Source organism: Fusarium musae, chromosome 7 (assembly GCF_019915245.1).
Source record: "Fusarium musae strain F31 chromosome 7, whole genome shotgun sequence".
Taxonomy (NCBI): Eukaryota; Fungi; Ascomycota; class Sordariomycetes; order Hypocreales; family Nectriaceae; genus Fusarium; species Fusarium musae.
In genome coordinates this window covers 749,577-770,867 of record NC_058393.1, presented here as the reverse complement: position 1 = coordinate 770,867, position 21,291 = coordinate 749,577, and the positions used below count along the sequence as shown (strand labels likewise).

Below are 21,291 nucleotides of genomic sequence, written 5' to 3'. Positions count from 1 at the left end.
ATGGCTGAAGACTCGAAGCCTCAGATCGAGGAGCCCCAGGCGCCCTTGGTTCTGCCAGAGTCCCTCCAGGGCATCGCCAAGAAGAGCCGCAAGAAAAGACCCAAGACCCTCGTCAGCCGTGGTCCTACAGCGCTTCCAAAGAATCGTGGAAGTGGTTTTGAGGAGTATTTCGCCGATCCGCCTCTGACGCCCGTTGAGGCCACAGAGGAGAAGAATGAGATCTACTCTCCAGACCTCCCTTTTGCTGAGTACGACCGTTAAGTCTCTAAGTAAGCATCAGTGCTAACATCTACAGGCGCATGCAATCTTGCATCCAGCGTTTCCGCTCCCGACGTCGTCTCCAGGGCGACCGCGGTCTCTACTTCAACGAGTATCTCTTCCTCGGCGGCGTCGATACCTCGCCTAACACCTTCGGCGGCCTCAGTCAGCAAGAACTAAAGGAACTGACTCCCGCCCAGCGCCGAGAGGCAACTGCCACAGATATCATCTGGGCCAGCTCTCAGGGTGGCGACAAGTTCTACGATGGCGATGACAAGAAGTGGACTGTCGATTTCGCTGCTGTCGTCGCAGGCTTCTTCTCCGTCAGTCTCGTCCACCTGACCTCCTTTGAGCCCAAGAAAATGGAGGAGGGTATCGACACGATTAAGAACTTTCTTCGATACGTTCTCCAGCACGATGTCTGTCCTGAGTACGAGGACAGTGTAAATGAGGCTCTCGAGGTGTGCAAGACTGCGAGCATCGAGTGGCCCATGATCCGACAGCTCATGGCTGATCTTCCCGGCTACTTCAACCTCGCCTGCTCAGAGATGTTCCACCACGGATCTACCACGGAGCATTGGTCATTCCAGACCTTCAAGCGACCCAAGAATTTCGACCCCAAGGCTGTCTTTTTCGCGGCTTTTGCTCTCATGGACGAGCCTGAACTCTTCGAGAAGCTTTCTCTCAAGGAGCCCAGCTTCTCTTGTGGGTTCACCTGCACTCTTGAGCTGGTTGAAGTCATCCGCCCTGAGGAGGATATCGTCAAGCGATTCAACTCTCTCGTCATCGGTGACAAAGTAGCGAACCACGTCCCTGTTGGTAAAGCTGTCTTCAAGCAGGGCTACATTCAGGATGACTGGGAGAATCCATGGGCTGGTGAATGGCCTGTCAAGGAGGAGACCATCACTCTTTTCTTCGACGATGCCCTTCTGGCAAACATGATGCCGGGGTTGAGGATGGTTGCATCTATCACCGAATTGGATGCGGGACTGCGGTTCCTCAAGTCCGTTGAGATGATTGTCCCGTCGTTCTTCATCTTTCTCCCTCAGGAAATGATGCGCTACTACAAGGAGCCCAGAGTCGATGATCGCGCTGCTCCCTCCACCCGAGATGGACAGAAAGAAAAGGGTCTTGAGGAGGACGAATACTGAAGGGTAACTGAAGGTTGGTCAAATGGTAAAAAGTTGAAATGATAGCTACAGGGTAGATTGAAAGGTAGCACATAGCTCTGTGAGATTAGTCGACAGAATTAATCCACACTCAACATTGCTTTTCTACACGAGTGTTTATTTCACATAACTTGCCTAGGAAAGAAAACTCAGGACCCTGATTCTGGATGACAAAAAGACTTAGGTAAGCTTACATCAACTTTGGATATAATTACTAGGTTTAGGTCACATTTTGCTAGGTTTATTTTGACACCCTAAGTTAAAGCTTGCTGCTCCAACTTTATCTCATCCTTGTATCGAGCTTCTGGAAAGCTTCCTAAGAGCCCCACGCACAGACACCTTTGATCGCGACGACATTTCTCTTCCGTCAAAGTCGATGTAGCGACAATGTCAATTCCAGGCCTGGGCCAGATTCCCACACAGGTAAACATCTATCACCATCACCGCATCATACTCTCTAACATTTATCACAGCCCACCGCCTCGAGCACCCGCGTCATCACCCTCCGACCAGCCTGCGAATGGCGCTTCCAAGTCTCCTCCTCCGTAATCGTCAAGCTCCTCTCCGGCACAGCAGAGAAAGACGGCGTCGAACTAGGCCCTAAGAACGCTTATACCTTCGCGGGCATCAAGTCAAAGATTTTAACATGGCACGGATGCGAGCTTGAGGTCGATGGTCGATGCGATGTTGACTCCGTGGCGGAATATGCGAATCCGACTGATAACACGGCGAACGTGCATGTGAATCTCCATGGACAGCTTAATGATATGCGACAAAAGGCGGCGATGGAGGGAAGAGAGGGACCGAGGGTGTTGATCGTTGGACCAGCAGATGTGGGAAAGACAACGGTTGCGAGGACGTTGACGAGTTATGCGACGAGACAAGGCTACCAACCTCTAGTGGTGAACGCGAACCCTAAAGAAGGAATGCTCAGTTTGCCGGGAACACTGAGCGCAAGCGTTCTTGCGACTGTCATGGACATTGAGGCTGTGGACGGCTGGGGCAGCACGCCTACCAGCGGCCCAAGCAGTGTACCCGTGAAGCTGCCTCTGGTATTTTACTACGGACGAGCTTCGCCCGATGAAGACCCCGAATTTTACCGCGAACTCATGAGTAAACTTGCAGGAAGCGTGAGTACACGCTTGAGCGAGGATGAGGACGTCAAGAGCTCAGGTGTCATCATTGATGGAATGGGTCTTCCTGAACAGAGCAATGATGGGTATGAGCTGGTCGCACACATTGTCGATGAGTTTTCCGGTAGGTCTTGCTCCCAGTGCGTAGAGAAGACAAGCTAACGAGAACAGTCAATGTCGTTATTGTGATTGGTTCAACAAGTATCACCTCCGAGCTATCTAAACGATTCAGCAACGAGCGAACAAGTCTCGGAGAACCCATCAGCATTGTTCCCATCGACAAGTCCGACGGCGTCGTAGTTCGAGACGAGGCATTCCTACAGCACGTAAGAGAAGCAGCTATCAAGGAGTATTTCTTCGGCGACTCCAAGCGCACTCTCAGCCCCCTGATCCAGCAAGTCGATTTCGACAGTGTGATTGTGTATCACAATTCCGACGGTACATAAACCCTCGCCAAGAATTCTACATCCGGCTTTTACTGACTCACTATGCTAGAACATTCCCCCAACCAGGGTGTCACCCGAGAAGACCCCTCTACGCCGATGCAGCACTGGACGTTTGCCATTATGCACGCAACACCTAAGGAGTCGCCCGATACGGTCCGTGCTGCAAGTGTTATGGGCTTCTTGTACGTGTCGGATGTGGATGAGGAGCGTCGTAAGATCAAGCTGCTGTCGCCGGTGAGCGGACGGTTGGGTGACCAGCCGCTTGTGTGGGGGAAGTGGCCGGAGCCGTTTATTAACCTGCTCGGATAAGGGAGGTTCTGTGTCTTGGCAAGGAGGGAGAGATGGTACTGGACGTGGTTTACGGATAAGGACATGTTTTGGCCCGTACGGGGTAGGGTCGATAGTTTATGCTAGAACAAAGATTTCAGCCAAATTGTGTTTGCCGCCAAGGTTGAGGTTGATTGCGTAGACCGTGAATCTGAAATCCAAGTTTGTCCAGGAGGGTGTCAAACTGATGCCCCCTTGCTCAAAGGCACGATGTCCCTGCGGGCGAGGAATGCTTTCCAAACAAGACCTGCACTGTATCCGTGCAAGGACGACTTGTATCCGAAGTTGTGCCTCCCGTGCAAGCCAGTATCCGGTATCTCCTAGTTTGGCAAGTCTTGTCTCATTTCATTGCAACACAGAAGCCATCAGAGAACCCTAAATATCCCGAACTCTTGCACTCATCTTACCTTTCTCGTATACATTTTGCTGCATCCATGGTATTAACGCCTATGCGAATACCCCATACCCCGCATCGTTTATCATGAATGGAGCCTTTCTGAAAAGCCAAGAAAGGCGGATGAGACGCTGTACGGGGAAACAGGGAGAGTTTATCTTGATTTCACATCGTAGTGGTATGATATTCAAGATGCAGGACTAGCCTGTCGTTGAGAAGCGGAGATACGACCAGTCATCTTCGGCTAGCGAGTTGTTTTGAGAAGCTATACAGGGTCTTTGGAAGTTGATATCCGGGGAAGTTCGATGCCTGGACCCTCATCAAAGCTTGGTTTAAGCTTGTTCCCCAGACTTGCCCCGTTCAACTCTATCCAAACGCTAGGGTTATCATTGTCGAAAAGTGCCATTGGCCAATGCTGATCTCGTACGGAGTAGTCGATCAAACGTAGCTATCGTACTGTAATGTCTGAGCCGTTCGTTCTCCGTCTCGGCCGTCGGTGGTCGTGGCTTACATCCTGGTGCACGACCGGTCCGGAGTCTAAAAGACGGCGCCGAGTGAGCGGCACTTGCTTGTGACATTCACACAGTGAAATGATTCCTTGGCTGTAGATCAAAAAGACCCGTATCCACTAGCAGCAAGGTTACGTGGCTGTGTAGTGCCCTTGTTGTTCAGGATACCTGATTCGCGCAATGACGGTTGAGCATGGTCGATGAAGTCAGAGCCTGTGGCAGAACCTGGAACCTCTGAACCACCGCAGAGCAGCACCGTCATGTTTCCTAGTCCAAAAGTCAAGAGGGTTGGGGTAGTTTCAGGCGGTTTTGAGAGGAGATCCCTGGCCAGGCTTGCAACCCAATTGTTAAGCTTAAATCTTAGCGTAATTCTGGAGCAAGAGCCGCCAAAACCAGGCCGTTCCCCAGATGGCCTTGGCCGTAAACGGGTGGTAGGGTGAATGAAGGCTCAATGTGGTCATTGGAGGACAAAACAAGCAGGTTTCCGTAAAAAGAAGCCAGCAAGCGTAGTGACATTCATCACCATCATCGCCAAGCAAAGCCAAACTTGGCTCGTCGTAGCAGGTGATTAAGAAGAGAATTGTCTTGGCCGAGGCGAAGCAAAAGCAACGCAGTATTGGTCAAATGTCGTCGTATGCCAAGCCCAAGCCATGCCAAGTTCAAACAAGCATTCTCTCATTTAGAGAAGAAAGTGGTGACAATGAGACGAGGCGAGGATAAAAGCTGAAGTGTGATTGGTCGCTCAATGACTGATTGGTACATCGGCTAACCTCATCATGTGGATATTGTTAACTTGATGTCGAGGCGGATAAGTTATCGCCTGCTGACGACAGACGCTAATGGACAGTGATTGTGGGTGATTCCGGCACAGTAATGGATATTGATCCAGGCAGATGATGTTTACGTTGCCATTGAGACTGTACTGTAGCTTGTGTCGTATTGTATTTCTGTTGTCCGAAGATTTGCCCAACGGATGTGAAGTTTAAGATGGCGTTTCCAACTCTTGTCCTCTCCTTCAAACGCCGGCATTAATAAGTCGCACAACTTTGATGAGCATTAGACCGTCGGATACTCACAGATGACGATTCACACAAAAAGAAAAGAGAAACAATTGTCCAAGCACAGCAATTGCTGATCCGACCGACTGGCGTAGATATTGGATCCCTGCAACCCCTCGTGACCTTGGCAGGATAAGCTTTGATTCGCCTGTATCCCACGCGATACTGCACGCCAAGAGGAGTACTTGGGAGTACATTGTCCGCCTTTGTTAGTGTGGGAGAATAACGTGTCTCGAGCAAGTCTTTGGCTCTGATGGCGCCAAAGAGGCCCGTTCTGGTTCCACCAAACCTAATCTCGACGATCCTCTTGGATAAGATGGATGAAGCTTGTTGGACGATGCTTCAATTGGCATTGCAGTGAATGAATGGTGAAGCGTTTGGTCTCGTTACAACTAGATCTGAGGTAGTCTTGTTGAAAACTGTCAACTCAATGGCTGGAAACGATACTATCGCCTCTCTAATGCTCTGACAATGGATCTTAGTACCTGGTAGTACCATTGGATGCGCCGACGGAACACAGTGTGTACTAGACTGCGGGGCAGCACAGCACATGCATGGGTGCGTGAGTGTGTAAGTGGGAAGCTCACACTCCCGTGTTATTCACTTTCTTTCCTTTCCTCTATTGGACTGGATTGGATCTGATCTGAGTCTTTACCTAGGGACTGAGGTTTGGGATAGGTACCCGTCTCCCACTTAGACGAACCTCCTACCTCCTACAGAGCCTCGCTCGCTTCTAACCTCGTTGTTGCCGGCATCTGTCCGGTCCATCCTGGTTCCCTCCTACCTTGGATTGTAGATAAAAGCTGCCACCCTCTCAACTTCTTTCCACGACTTTTCCTTTCTTCTCTACCCAGATATCGTGCTTCACGCGATCTCTTCCCTAAATATCACTTCAACTCTCTTTTCAAGTTTACTTAGAAAACCTCCCGCCTCTCCCTCTGCGGCCGGCCCAAAAACATATATATCTTAGCTCAGCTCCCCTCCAGCTTTCGCTTATACCAACACCCATTCGATGGGAGAAACCGAATCCAAATCCGCGAATGGTGCCCTTCACGCCACTTCCACGTCGGACTCGTCGACCGTCGCAACCGGTCAGGACGACCAACCCCCTATAGCGGAACCCCCAGACCTACTAGCCATAGAGAAGCCGATTCTTCCCCATACGCTCTCCGCTCATCGCGTCGCCAGAGACCTCAAGTCCGACGTCGACGATGGTTTGAGTAGCGAAGAGGCTGCTGCCCGCCTCGCGCGGGACGGCCCTAATTCTATCAAAGGCGCCAAGGGCATCTCCCTGTACGAGATCTTCATACAGCAGATTGCCAATGCCCTGACTGTCGTCCTCATCGCCGTGACCGCTCTGTCCTTTGCTATCTCGGACTATATTGAGGGTGGTGTCGTCGCCGCCGTCATTGTCCTCAACATCGTTGTCGGGTATGTCTTTGCTGCGTCACTCACTCGCCCAGCCAAATCTGCTGGTCAAGTCTTGTCGCTTGCTGCTGCTGCAACTCCCCACATCGTTGCTGCACTCACTTTGCTACACACACCTTCTTCTCGTCTCTGTTCCTTGTTCCTGCTGCCATACGGTGAAGCCTGTGATTTTGCCATGCGTAAGGCCAGAAGCCCCAAGCACTGAGGCCGAATCCTGTGCCATACCCTGAAGCTGACAGTCCGAATCACATCTAGCCGTACTCATTAATCTCCGCTCCATGCTAACGTTATATCCGCTAGATTGATCCAGGACTACCGCGCTGAGCAGACCATCCAGTCGCTCTATGCACTGTCCACCCCTAAATGCAAGGTCATCCGAGATGGTCACAGTGAAACTGTCAAGGCCGAAACCCTCGTCAAGGGAGACATCGTCTCTCTCGCAACTGGCGATGTTGTTCCTGCCGATCTGCGCCTGATTCAAGGTATCAACGTTTCTACCGACGAGGCACTTCTCACTGGTGAATCTATCGCCATCAGCAAGAAGCCTGATGTCGTCTTCACCGATCCCGATATGCCCATGGGTGATCGTGTTAACCTGGCCTATTCCGGAAGCTCTGTCACTAGAGGTCGAGCCACCGGTATTGTTATTGCTACTGGTATGGAAACAGAGGTCGGCCAGATCGCCGAACTCCTGCGCAAGACTAAGAACGACGACACCGAAAGGACCCCCGTCGGTCGCGCAGTTTGGAAGTTCTACCAGTTCTGTCGCAGAATTCTTGGCCTCGAGGGAACCCCTCTACAGGTCACCCTCAGCAAGTTCGCCCTGTTGCTCTTCGCCTTCGCCATTATCCTGGTAATCATCGTCTTTTCCGCCAGTCTGTGGAAAATCACCGATGAAGTCCTTCTGTACGGTATCTGCGTCGGCGTGGCTGTTATCCCCGAGTCTCTCCTCGCAGTTTTGACAGTTACAATGGCCGTTGCCACCAAGGCAATGGTTCGGGGCAATGTCATTGTTCGTCAGATGCCTTCTCTTGAGGCCGTTGGCGGTGTTACCAACATCTGCTCGGACAAGACTGGTACCCTAACTCAAGGACGAATGATTACCCGAAAGGTTTGGCTCCGTGGCGATCTCGCCGGAACTGTTGAGGGCACCGCCAACCCCTACGACCCTTACAGTGGAACTGTCAAGTGGTCTGCTGACTTGGCCGGAAGCTGCCTGAACACTTTCCTCAAGGTCCTTACTCTTTGCAACAACGCCACAGTCAGCGACGGCAAGAAAGAGCCCGAGACGGACTCTAGCAGCATCATCACTTCCGAAGATGCTGAGTGGAAAGCCATTGGTGAGCCTACTGAGATTGCTCTCAAGGTCTTCGCTATGAGATTCGGCCGTAGCGTTTCCGGGGGTGACACCCTGGTTGCCGAACATCCTTTCGATTCCTCCTGCAAGCTCATGAGCGTTGTTTACGGTAATGAGATTGAACAGACTCGACACGTGTATACCAAGGGCGCTGTTGAGGTCCTTCTCACCAAGCTTACTGAGACTGAAGAGTTTAAGAAGGAAATCCTTACTAAAGCTGAAGAACTCGCCGGCCAAGGTTTGCGAGTGCTCTGTATCGCAACAAAGCCTATGAATGGCGACGCTCAAGATTGTCATGATCGTGCCAAGGTTGAGAGTGAGCTTCAGTTTGTCGGTCTGGCTGGTCTTTACGACCCTCCTCGCCCTGAGACTGCTGGCGCTGTTGAACAATGCCGCGCCGCCGGTGTTACTGTTCACATGGTCACTGGCGACCACATCAAGACCGCCACAGCCATTGCTTACGAAGTCGGTATTCTTAACAAGAACACCCCCCTCAAGTCCAACACCGTCATGGCAGCTGCCGACTTTGGTGCCCTCAGCGATGCTGAGATTGACTGCTTGGACGAACTTCCTGTGGTTCTCGCTCGCTGTAGCCCTCTGACCAAGGTTCGCATGATCGAAGCCCTCCATCGCCGAAAGGCATTCTGCATCATGACTGGTGACGGTGTCAACGACTCGCCTGCTCTTAAACAAGCTGATGTCGGTATTGCCATGGGAGACCGTGGTAGCGACGTCGCCAAAGAGGCGGCTGACATGGTTCTCACTGATGACAACTTTGCCTCGATCGTTACTGGTATCCAGGAAGGTCGACGACTTGCTGACAATATTCAGAAGGTATGTTGTTGCTCTTATTGCTTGTTGACACGATTGCTGATTGGTACAGTTCCTTCTTCATCTTCTGACATCCAATTTGGCTCAAGTCATTCTCCTTCTTATTGGTCTTGCCTTCAAGGATGTGAATGGTAACGCCGTCTTCCCCTTGTCCCCCTTGGAAATTCTTTGGGCCAACTTGGTTACCTCATCGCCTTTAGCTCTGGGTCTTGGTCTCGAGGAAGCCTCTCCTGATATCCTCCGGCGGCCTCCCCGCAGCTTGCGCAGTGGAGTATTTACCCTTGACCTCGTTCGCGATCAGCTTTTCTATGGACTCGCCTCAGGTTCCCTCTGTCTGTGTGCTTTCATGCTTGTCAACTATGCTTCATCTGGCCAGGGTTACTACCTCATGGCAGAAGGCTGCAACGAGAGCGGACACGATGAGTGTGATCTTGTTTATCGCGCTCGTGCCACGACCTTCTCCACCTTGGCTTTCCTGTTGCTTGTCACAGCTTGGGAGGTGAAGCACTTCCACCGCAGTCTCTTCAACATGGACGAGCGCGCCACTGGCCCATTCTCTGTATTCAAGACCATCTACCACAACAAGTTCCTCTTCTGGTCCGTTGTTGCCGGTTTTGTCATGATCTTTCCTATCGTGTATATTCCCTACCTCAACACTGAGGTGTTCAAGCACAAGGGTCTTTCATGGGAGTGGGGTGTCGTCGCTGGCTGTGTTGTTGTATATATCGCCCTCATTGAGATGTGGAAGGCTTGCAAGAGACGGCTCAAGCTGGGTCTAGACTCGCACCCCGTCACCCAGGGCCAGGCTCAAGTCTAGGCTCAGGAGGCGAACAATTTAAATCGGTGAGACAAAAGGTGGGCTGGCAGTCGTAGTGGGGGAAGTTAGTCGTGAGGGATGAGGGACAGGTTTTGGGATATTTGCACGGTTATCAGAATGTTTTGGTATTATACTTATTGCTATTATCCTCTACTCAATACATTTCCTGTCGAAAAATCCCTATGCAACGCTATGTGATTAAAACTGTCTATTTGATCGATCGAAAACTTTTCGTAAGAGCCCCGGAATCTCTGCACAGACGGCGATGCTGTGAGGCCAAGGGTACTCCAGTCGTGATGTGATGGTGCCGGCACCGGAATGGTCGGTCTGCTCTAGTTGGACACGACCCGTTTGGTGAAGTATTCATAAATGTCATGTCTGCATTTACTCATCCTTGGACTTCTTGAGGGGGTTTCCATCCTTGTCCACCAAGCCCTTCTCGCGCATGACTCGGAGGGCCTCGTGAATAGGGTCCAGCTCGGGCATGGGAGCACGGTGAGAGTCCCAGTAGTTGTCGGCCCATGTGAAGTATTGGCCGTAGTTGCAGGTGAAGAACATGTGGTGGAGAGTGTGGTGGGCAGGGCTGTTGATGAACTTTTCGAGCCAATGGCCGGTAATCATGTCGCCGTCGTGGATAAGGATGGTCCAGACCTGAACGCAGACGAAGAGGAACATGTAGAGGTGCTTCTGCATGGGGCAGATGTAGACAAAGACACTGTTGCTGTTAGTACGGGGTCAATTGCGGCGCAAAAGCTGTTACTTACTGGTAAGGGAGGGATTGGAGGTATCCGTCAACAGGGTGGAAAGCAATGGCAGCCCAGGGGGTAGGAACTGAAGCTCTTGTTAGCGCGGCGTTTGATGCAAGACAGAGTTTGACTTACTGATCCACTTGTGGTGAGGCTTGTGAACATACTTGTAGACACTGGGATGGTGCTCAAGGCGATGAATCCAGTAAATGCCAATATCGTTAAAGACCATGTAGAAGGCGGTAGACACGGCCAGCCACCACCAGCCATACTCGTCAATTCGCGTGTACAGCAGACTGTGACCGCGGACTTCTCCAAGGAAGAAGGGGAGTGTAAGAAGGTCGATAATGGGAATGGCGAAGAAACTAGACTGGATCTCGAGCTTGATCTGGTTCTTGAGGAATCGAGGGTGATGTTCGAGACGGCGATCAAAAACGAAGTAGTATGAAAGGGCGGCGGAAATAACGTAGATGAAGGCGGCGCCGAAGCCAGCGATCAAGAGAATAGAAGCGCTCTGGCGGTAGATGTCGTCGCGCGGTAGTGACGAGCCAAAGTTGAGCGAGTACTCATCGTCAAAGTTCGTGGAAGACGAGGCGTAGTTTGTTGAGTTTCCGTATGCCTTTGGTGATGATTGGAGCTGCTGTTGGGGGAAAAGGTATGCGTATCCGTAATCGAAGACATACGGGTCGAGGAGCTCGAGTATAGCGTCCATGGTGAAGCGAATTGGCGAACGTGAATTTATAGCTACACCAGGAGAGAATTGCAAAAAGAGACACAGAGAGTGAAGATGCAGGAGAGAGAAAGATTGATAAGAACAAACGGGAACTGAGATCATGCGATTTTCACATCATTATTAAGATTGAGCTCCGCTGAAATCTTGCCGCCAGCGGTGTCTTGCCTTTCGGAGCCGGGGGGGTGTTGGATGCCGCAAAAGGACCCAATTCCAAGGGTTAATTTCAATGAATGGCGTAGTACGGATACCCACAGGGGTCCCACGCCTCTGTAAGTGAAGGGGGGGAGGGGGGCTCGCTAGGCCGTTGTACCTGGATTTGCACATCTTGATCTTATCGTGATTGGAGCGGGGACACACCCAATTCCCGAATTTTCTCTTATTTTTTTTTCTTTCTGGAACAGAAAACGAATACGAACTAGAGAACGGTGCGCTACGATACCCACAATACCCGTAAAGACTGCACAGATTGGCGAATCATGCAACACGGATGCTGGGCTGCCGGATCATGCTATCTTCGACCTCGCGTATCCCTCTGTACTTGTCCTCGATGTCGATAACTCCGTCTGTATATCCGATCGCCCTTTCGTGCTCCGCGATCTTATGCGCCCATTCCTCGTTGTCGACCGTCCATGTGCCCAGCGACTCGAAGCCGTGTTTTTTGTAGAGGCCGTGGCCCTCGACGGAGGATACGATCAGCGTTGGGGCATTAGCGGCGTCGGCTTTCTCGGTAACGGATTGGAGGAGTTGACCGCCGATGCCTTTCCGTTGATGGTCTGGGTGGACCATGAGATGCATCACTTCTACGCCGCATTAGACGCAAGCCACTTTGATAAGTTACACATAAAGAAGAAAAGACTTACCAAAATGATCTTTCCCATCAACGGCTTTTTCTTTAGATGCATCAATGTCTTCACTCCTCTTATTAAACCAATCCCACAGTTCCTCCATGTGTTTTTTAACCGTCCATACTGACGCGGGGGGTTTCGCGTTCGAATTCGGCTTTATGTCTTTGAATACTTCTTTGTAGCGCACAAACCCGACTATTTCCCCCGCCTGCTCAGCGACCAAGAAGTGCTGCTGCCCCGGATTCTGCAGGGCGTTTCTTGTGGCAAGGGGGATTAGATCGCGGGGATGGAGCTGGAAGAAGGCGGCGTAGAAGTCGTGGTAGAATTGTAGTGCTTCGTAGTGGATGTTTGCGATTGAGTCGCTGTCGTCGATTGTGGCGGGGCGGATTGTTATAGATGACATTGTGTCTGTGTTTTCTACTAATATGGGATTGGGTTTTCTGGATGAGTTGTTGGCAAGGTCTTGGCTTTGTTTTTATACGTTTATTTTGGAGATGTTGAGGGATGAGGCGATTGGGAGAGGGGTTTGTATGATTCCGAATGAGGAAGCTGGTGTTTTGGTTCGTCTTGATCACTCCGTGTGAGTCAGCCGGCGACAATCCTTTGATAGCGAATCTTGAGAAGGATTTGCGACAATGAATATCATAGTCATGATTTGGCATTTTCCGATGCGCCAGCCCGCTTTGTGGCTGGCCAAACCGAACGAAGAGTCAGTTCACTGTCAGGACGTATCTCAAGGAACGACTCAGAAATTCAGGGAATTAGAAAGTCAATTCATGCTCATGGTGCAGTGCATGTACTCCTTGCTCGTGAAGATGAGCTCGTGGTAGATGACTGAGAACTCCATTAGGCTTCATGCAACCAAGCTTCATCCAGTGAGCACACGACCACCATAATCGATCTAGAACAAATGAGGAAATGTTGAGGTCACTAACAACCTGCCAGACCGTCGAATAACCCGCAACTTCTCAATCGGCGCATCAATCCTAAAAGTCTGAAGCTAAGGTGCCTTCAACTGCAATCCAGATGCCACATTGACCACGATGGTGTTGTGGACAAGCGCGAATGCCTTTTGCTGGCCTCGTCAAGAGCACTTGGTCACGTCGTCTAGTGTCTTCAAGGCTTTGAACGTGGAAGAAAGTCAACTGTCTGAAGTTGAAATGGCGAACTCCTGGTGAGCAGGCGTGGTGATGTTGAAGGGGAATGGGGCAGCTCCCAGCCAAGCATCACCGCCTTATTAATCATAAGTTCCAGACTCTCTTTACTTCCCACGAGGACCCTCAGGAGTTCTGTCTCGTACTGATCCGTACCCTCTTTGACTTTGCTCATCTTTTCCTCCAGCCTCGTCAACACATAATCCTATCTACGGACGCCCTTTGTCTTGCGGTCTCGGTGTAACCATTCCGCGAGTTCGTGGTGGAGGGGTAATCGTCTGTGAGCGGAATGAGAGAGTTGATGGTTGGGTTTGTTGCGGATTGGCGCATAGGAAACTCCTAAATCATGAGCTGATGAAATATGGTTTGAGGTTGAAATAAACTCATTAAAGAGTTCCCTAAGATTATGCTAACTTACCTAAATATTTTTGTCAATTAGAATCGAGGTCTGAAGCTTTCTTGCTTCTACTGGCTTCAATGGCTAATATCCTTCGTTCACGAACTTTGTGTTTGATCGTCACTGTCCAGATTACTTTCTAGCGCGCAAACGCCTGTGACCAATATCTAGTACTAAACTTGGTCAAATATATACCAAACTTTAATTAAATCTTTACTAAATTCTTATTAAATCATCTAAATTGTCTGAATTTGCCCTAAAGCTTATGCTCAGTCTGTCCTAAGTTGTTCTAAATTTGTACAATTATTCTTCTAACTTTAGGTACCTACCTACCTTAACCTTAGGCTCAACGTTTGAGCTTCTGCGAGGCCACTGAATCTTTGGTGGCCCAAGCTCCACTGTCAGCCGTGCTGATTGGTGGTGCTGCTCATGACCTCCACATTCATTGAATCATGCTACCCATGACATCGATAGCCTCGAGCCTCCTCTGTCTGACGAAGACTTTCATCTTCAAACTTCATCTTCTTCATTTTCCGATCAATGGTACAGCCCCGATCACTCACGCTTCGTATAGAAGCTATTTTGACTGCAACAGAAGCAACATGAGCTCGAGCCAGCAAAATGTCGCCTCCATTGTTGAAGACCGTTCGTACATTGAAGGATTCCACATTTGAAGCTTGTGCCCGCATCAGTGCCCATCTGAAGGCATCTGCATCTGCATCTGGAACCGCAGAGAACGGAGCCAGAGCTGGCAGAAATGACCTCAAACCCTTGACCATCGAGTTAAGGCTTCTTGGAGGCACACTTTATAGTCTCGAGTCCCTCATCGTCGAGTTGTCTGTGGACAATGATGCCGCCGACAGCACACTGGGTATCACCCCTAGCGCGTCTGGATCAGAAAATGACCCTTCACAAGAATGGCCAATTATCGATGGGTATGAGATACTCCTCACTGCCATAAAGTCCTTTCATCATCTCGCCACCTCTGATGGGATTAAAGCCGCTAGATCATCACTCCAGGACATCCGATCCAAATTAGCGTTTGTGCTCGGAATCTCAGACACCCTTGAGGATATCTCGCTTCGGCTCACTCTACTCGAATCAGAACCACTGCCCCAACTTCTGGTGCAGAAGGAATACGACCCAGAGGCTATCGAGTCACCTGTGCAGGCCCCCTATGACGATGAGCAGGGTGAAGCTAGACCCGAAGATGTTTCCGCTTGGCTAAATATCTTGAATTCGCCTGAAAATGATCGCGAACCTGCAGAATACAACAAAGAGATCACATTAGTCCAATCACGCCGCATAACAGAGCCAGCATATAGAATAGCGGCTACAAGATGGCCAAATTACGCAGAGATTTACTGGCAAAAGCTTCGACCTCAAGTCTGCTCCCTGTTTCGTGTCCAAAAGTCGTACAACTTTGTACAGTGGGTTCTTGAGTATGCCAGGGAGACTTACCCTCGAACATTCGGCACGATGGCCCTTTCGCCAAGGTGTCTTCTCGAGCTGACTGATGCGCTCTGTAACGGATCTGTCTTGCCACTTCATATTGCTGCTGCCCTCGGGTTGCCTAACCTGTGCAGAGACCTGCTTTCAATGGGCGCCAACGTCAACCAGCCCGGTCTTCTCGGCACGCCACTATATTGTGCCCTCGTAGGCAGCAAGGTTCTTATCACCCGTACAGAGCCAGTATCGTGGCCGACTCTTCTCGTTGGTAACGACTCTGATGTCGATCAGGCGGCGACTATCCTATTGCTTGTCGAAAATGGCGCAGATTGCTCGTTTCGGTATTCTTGGAAAGATGCCGCTGAAGAGGTATCACTCGCAGGTTTGGCCTTTTGGGCTGCAATGAAGACCAAACATGAAGCAATCTTTACAAACATCATCAAAGGATATGCAAATGCCACTCAAGGCAAAGGGTCCACTGACATCGCCAAAGGAGACGCACTAGACTCTTCTTTTTGTCTCCTTTTACAGCGAGAACCTGTAGTCAAACGTGGTCTGCTTCATCGAACTCGATTTGCGCGCTTGCTCACATACGTCTATGACTTGACATTGGTCGGCATTGAAACAGAGTCCACAGAGCATAACTGGCTCCAAGAACTGGTTGCTCGACTCATGGTGCATGCCAACATTAAGCTTTCCCCCGTGGGTGACGGAAAGGTGGACACATTGAAAGACAGCAACTTTGCTGCTGCCGTTCGGACGGCCGTTTTGGACTTTAATGTGATTTTGGTGGATCGTCTGATCAAAGACCCAAGGTTCTCTGCCGACTTCAAACACGATAAGGAAGAGACGCTTCTCCACATGGCTGCTGAGTCTGCACAGAACGAGATTCTGGAAATGCTTATTGAAGCCGGGGCTGATACCAGAGCCAGAGACTCAAGTGGTCGCACACCACTCATGGTCTGTAACGAAGTTAGTCCTATGGCCAAGCTGATTCTCGAGCACGGTGTACCGACTTTTGATAAGGACAATGGCGGCCGCAACGTTTGGCACTACTTCGCCGCAACTAACGAAGACGACATACTCAAATTCCTGTGGGATAACGATCCTTACAAGATACGCAACTTGAACGCCGTCGATGAACAAGGGCGTACGCCACTACAGGCAGCGTTTGCTCACGTTGAGGCTCTTCAGCAATCTCCCAAGACCTCCACGTCCGCCGCACCGTTTGCAGCTTACTTTCTGCTCGAGAAAAGCCAAGGGTATATACGAGCGGAGGGCAATGAGAACCTGGCTCGATGGGCTGTTGAATGGGGTAATCTGGGACTGGTACGACAGCTGTTCCATCTCTTTCCCCAGGCTAACGTGAATGATGAATTACTCCTCAAGTCACTTAACATGTCGGCTTCACCGGAGTTGGTCTCATTGGTACTTGACAGGGCTGGGCCCTCTCGGCCATTCGCTGACGGCACAACGGCAGCAGAGACAGTCATCGCAAATGTCAAGCTCTTGAAGGAAGGTCGATTGACTCGTAACCCGTCGTCACATCCTTCCTGCGCCCCAAGCATGACACGCAGCGCTTATATGAAGCTTCTTACGCCTGAAGTCATCAAATCGCGAGATTCAAAGGGGCGAGGTATTTGGCTGCGGTTCACACAGGATATCCTCCCATTGATGAGTACTAATGCGCTTGCACAACCTACATCCCTCTATTTCCTATCCTCTTTCATGTCCATGGCTGTATCCTGCTTGGTCGACGTGGGCGCCCTCGCAGACTACGAAAACGAGAACAAAAAATGGGCTATCAGCTGCATCGCGACGAAAGGGGCTGACATGCCACCGGAATGGTACCATTGGCACATGTCGTTCGTCGCCACTATCTTGGTCGGCTGGTTGTCCGATAGGGATCGACAGGGCATCGAACTCGGCATCAAGGGCTTCTTCAACGAGGACGAGGCGGGGCATCTGCTGTGGAAGCTCGTTAGCTTCCGCATGCCAGAAGTCGTCCAACTGCTCGTCCAATGTGGCTGCGACGCGCACAAGCCTCGACGGGCCCTCGATGGCAGATCGGTTTTCGAGAAATTCCTAGCTGATCAGCCTATTGATGTGAGCATGATCCGGCCCCTGTTGTTCGGCACGACGCATCATCAGCTTAGGCGGCGACAACAGTATATATTCACGGAGCTCGTCCGGGTAGCTGATGAAACGGTCTCTGTGGAGGTTCTCGAGCAGCTGATTAATGAGGGATTGGATGTTGATGGCTTGGAAATACCTGCGTAAGTCTTCTATTTCTGGTCTAAACTCAACCTACTTCTGCCTGAGTTTACCTAAAGCTATCCTAAACTCATCCCCCTTTCCCTAAGTTGACCTAAACCTTTCCCAAACTCCTCAGAGTTTATGTAAACTTATCCTAAACTTCGACTAACTCTTGCTCCCTTAGTACGTCACCAATGAAATCACCCTTATCATCCCCTTCATTGCTCACGATAGCGATTTGCTCAAAGAAGATCCTCCTAGGGCGATTGCTGATCGAACGAGGCGCAGATGCCTCTTTGGCACCGCCAAATTCCATCAGTGCCTACCTTCTTGCCGCTAAGCTTGGATATGTGGTTATCCTCGAAATGATCATCGAGAAAGTCGGATCAGGAGAGTTTCCTTGGCTATCCGTCTACGAACACATGGAAGATCGCGATACTTACAATGCCTTGCAGTTCGCGGCAGCCGGGGGACATCGTGATGCCCTCACAACTCTGTTAGAGGCCACACCTTTGGCTGACAAGATCACTGCTACCAGTCCAAGACTGGGCAGAACATGCGCACACCTCGCTGCAAAGGCTGGTTCCTTGGATTGTGTGAAAATATTGATGAGATACTCACAACCTCTGTTCAGTGTGAGAGACCATTCAGGAAGAACTCCTCTGTTCTTGGCAATCGTTGGCGGCAATCAAGAATTGATTCAGTACATGAAAGATAATTTGTTGGATTATGATAATCCGCAGGATATGGGTATCATCTTATTGAACCCAGTTCCAGCCCGAAATGACAACTACGACTCTGACAGTGACTCATTGCCAGAGTCATCTCACAGCGAAGCAACCCACGAGCAAAAGATCTCTGAACCAAAACAAATAGGCGCCATGCTAGCAGATGCGATAGACCATTATCAACTAAGCCAAGACCCTCTGTTTAAGTCTATCCTCGACCACACCTCAAGAAAGGACTTGGCCTCTGCCATAATGCCTTGTGGAGGCTGTACCCTTCTCAGTTACACGGCAGCAACCAACAAGATCCGGCCTATGCTAGAACTAGTGGAGTTGGGGTTTACTGGTTTCGTGGCTGGGTGTGAGGAACATTGGCCGGGCGGCTACAACGCACTTCTTTGCGCATGCCTGAATATTCGAAAATTGATGACCACCCATTTGTTTATCGCTGCAGATAAAGCACGCTCCTTCTTCAAACTATGCTTAGATGCTTATTTGAAGGTGGGGATGTCATGGTTTCATCTTCCAATTTCACCGATCCAAGCTCTTTTCCACTTCCGTAACAGTGGACCTGATATTGTTTACCATCAGAAAATGGTCCTTGAGATATTCATCAAACACCTAACTGAGCATGCTCAGAGATACTGGTAAGTGACACATAGAAGAACAAGAGGTCATACTGACAAGCAACAGGGCGCAGATGAGGGCCACTGGAGTTACTTCTGAATTCGAGTTTTCTGCAAATGAGAGCATTCAACAGAGAGTTCTACGTTACGCTTTGAACTTGAGGAAGCAAGTTAATCCGGATAATACTGCCGCAACCCACAGTACGGTTCTACATGATGTGATACCTCTGTGCTTCAAAGACGGCAGTAATCAATCTAATGGTTTAACGACATATCACAATGTGGCCAAACTCCTCATCAGAAACGGAGCCGATGTCAATGCGCAAGACTTAGAACTTGTAACCCCCCTACACCAGGCTGCCCACTATGGTCAAATAGATATGGTGTTAACACTCTTGAGAGCGGGCGCCAACCCGAATCTTTTGTGTGCCAATGGCGCATCAGCCCTGGGACAATCTGTTGCCTACGGTGACTTCCGAGTCACTCGTTGTCTATTGAGCAACGGCGCAAGCCCTATGACATCCTTCGACATCACTTTCGAAACGGTTAATGTCGATGTGAATATCATGCGCCAGTTAATTGAGCTTGGAGCGGATCCCTACGTAACAAGGCCAGGTACCGGAAGCACTCTCACAAATGCAATCTATGAGAGTGCTGAGGGCATGTCACTTGTACTGAATGGAAACTTTGACTTCCATCGACTTGCAGAACAGGAACCGCTCTTACTCAGCGAGATTCTTGCTAATAGGAAATTATCGTCCATGGAGCTCAAAGCGATCATGAAGCGCATGCCACATGAGTATCGTGCTCGCTTAGTGAACTTTGAACCGGATGACAAATACACTCCATCATTTTACATTATCCGCAATGACGATCCGAAACTCCTGCAGGTGTTACTTGATATGGGTCTGTATATTGAACACGAGTGGCATGGGAAGGGAACACCATTGATGTTTGCTGCTAGCATTGGAGCCTTCAAATGCTTCAAGCTCCTTGTCCATCACGGCGCAAGGTTGGCATACCTCACAACCGGAAGACGAGGTGAAGTCATTGCAAGATCAATCACCGAAGCAGCAAAGCTCCATCCCCGCCTACTTCAATGGGCCTTGGTTGACCGCCACTACGAGACAAAGTATCTCACCCAAGCAGCACACAACGGCCCGTTTGTCCCTATCAAACCATGGTCCGGCGAACGAAGGGTGGGATATAGAGTTTCAGGCAGTGGTGATGAGATCCCCCAGCTGCCAACAGAGTCAATGTTGGACTTGCTCCCCCGAATTGCGAGGATGAAGAGGGGTATGAGAGGAAGAGTATTATTGCCTGTCGAACCTTGTGACCTTGCGCGGGGATTTGAGCCGCGATAGAAATGCGCGTGAGCCTGTCTGTGTGTTGATAAGCCCGGGGCAGTGCGAAGAGTTTAGAGATACCACAGGAAAGCACATCTGTCTTTCGTCGGGCGGTTGGGATGGTCAGCGCAACGACCTGCTGTATGATTCCCTGCTGGCCCGGGGATTTCTTTGTATGGTAGGCTTGGATACATTAGGTTTTGAAGAAGAACTGATGGGATAGTTCAGATGATAATTATAATGTAGTGTATTGTAATGATGAGAGTTCCCAAGTGAGACTGTAAGCTAAATACCTACAAGAGACAATAAAACTTAAGATCTTTATCCTAAACGACAAAAAGACTTAGGCAAGTTTAGCCTAGCTTTGTAGGTCTTGAGGCCAGTCAATTTAGGCACGTTGCTCAAGATTCGAAGCCTTCTTGTTTCCAAGGGGTGCCCAAGTGGCTAAGGAATACAAAACCCGACAGTAAAAGGTTGGCTATTGCTCAGATTTTCACCAGTCTTGTCTGTGAGAGACTGGCTACTTAATTTATGCTTTAAGTTGAACTGTACATCTAAGTACTGTAATGTCTAGGATATGCAGTTTGCTTCGTCTCTTGTAGTGTCACATCGATGCTTGCGGTGTCGCTCCGTCATCCAGACCAGGGTCATTACCATTGTGAAAGTCTCATCGTATTTTAGATTCATTACAAATACAAACGTCAGAAGACGCATATCGGTACTATATTTAGCATTTATAGGGTGCTGATTGGGGGTTTGCCTAATCTACGAACAGTGGCATACGAGGTAAGAACGTGAGCAGAGCAAATAAAAAAGTCCAGATGGCATACCATAATAATATCTAGAATAGATTATAAATATGATCCCCCAATGCTTTATGAAAATTATATAGGATCGAAGATCTGGAACCTTTGGAACGTCAAGTTATTCAAACTTGTACAAGATTATATTTTCATAGAAGTGTCGAATCTTAAACGTTGTATCTCTCGAACATGGGCTACCAAAGAGGATGGTCGTCGATACGGGGTAATTCTGAGATGATAAGAGACATCCTAATGAGTTGTTCTCAGTCGAGGAAAGCTGAGGAGATGTATCGATCTAGAGGAGGACGAGGCGAGGGGCTTCATCGTGAAAACGATGGGAAATAGGTCTTCGGTCAAGAATGATTATACATCGAGGTAACTTCATAGAGACGGTCTGCAATGAAAAGTTCTAAAGGGCCGTAAACGCAAAGATAGCTTTGTTCTAGGCATATCACTCGAGTGATGAGGAACGAGTCGAGGACGA

General features: G+C 49.8%; 7 protein-coding genes across 7 annotated transcripts; 5 read left to right on the top strand and 2 right to left on the bottom strand.

The window, feature by feature from the left end:
• J7337_009431 (uncharacterized protein) lies at positions 1-1,409 on the top strand (the record flags this gene model as incomplete). Its single annotated transcript, XM_044827029.1, has 2 exons — positions 1-248; positions 296-1,409. 2 exons carry the CDS (start codon positions 1-3, stop codon positions 1,407-1,409), a joined length of 1,362 nt encoding a protein of 453 aa, XP_044677623.1.
• Positions 1,410-1,814: 405 nt separating this feature from the next.
• J7337_009430 (uncharacterized protein) lies at positions 1,815-3,315 on the top strand (the record flags this gene model as incomplete). The annotated part of the gene is made up of 4 exons (XM_044827028.1): positions 1,815-1,850; positions 1,901-2,684; positions 2,732-2,998; positions 3,056-3,315. The coding sequence occupies 4 exons, from the start codon at positions 1,815-1,817 to the stop codon at positions 3,313-3,315; spliced, it is 1,347 nt and encodes a 448-aa protein (XP_044677622.1).
• A 2,991-nt stretch (positions 3,316-6,306) lies between these two features.
• Positions 6,307-9,727, top strand: J7337_009429 (uncharacterized protein; the record flags this gene model as incomplete). Its single annotated transcript, XM_044827027.1, has 3 exons — positions 6,307-6,725; positions 7,023-8,913; positions 8,963-9,727. 3 exons carry the CDS (start codon positions 6,307-6,309, stop codon positions 9,725-9,727), a joined length of 3,075 nt encoding a protein of 1,024 aa, XP_044677621.1.
• A 384-nt stretch (positions 9,728-10,111) lies between these two features.
• Positions 10,112-11,185, bottom strand: J7337_009428 (uncharacterized protein; the record flags this gene model as incomplete). Its single annotated transcript, XM_044827026.1, has 3 exons — positions 10,112-10,442; positions 10,492-10,558; positions 10,609-11,185. The coding sequence occupies 3 exons, from the start codon at positions 11,183-11,185 to the stop codon at positions 10,112-10,114; spliced, it is 975 nt and encodes a 324-aa protein (XP_044677620.1).
• A 495-nt stretch (positions 11,186-11,680) lies between these two features.
• Positions 11,681-12,454, bottom strand: J7337_009427 (uncharacterized protein; the record flags this gene model as incomplete). The annotated part of the gene is made up of 2 exons (XM_044827025.1): positions 11,681-12,006; positions 12,067-12,454. 2 exons carry the CDS (start codon positions 12,452-12,454, stop codon positions 11,681-11,683), a joined length of 714 nt encoding a protein of 237 aa, XP_044677619.1.
• A 1,769-nt stretch (positions 12,455-14,223) lies between these two features.
• On the top strand, positions 14,224-17,331 carry J7337_009426 (uncharacterized protein; the record flags this gene model as incomplete). Its single annotated transcript, XM_044827024.1, has 1 exon — positions 14,224-17,331. The coding sequence occupies one exon, from the start codon at positions 14,224-14,226 to the stop codon at positions 17,329-17,331; it is 3,108 nt and encodes a 1,035-aa protein (XP_044677618.1).
• A 341-nt stretch (positions 17,332-17,672) lies between these two features.
• Positions 17,673-20,022, top strand: J7337_009425 (uncharacterized protein; the record flags this gene model as incomplete). The annotated part of the gene is made up of 2 exons (XM_044827023.1): positions 17,673-18,393; positions 18,899-20,022. The coding sequence occupies 2 exons, from the start codon at positions 17,673-17,675 to the stop codon at positions 20,020-20,022; spliced, it is 1,845 nt and encodes a 614-aa protein (XP_044677617.1).
• Positions 20,023-21,291: the final 1,269 nt, after the last annotated feature.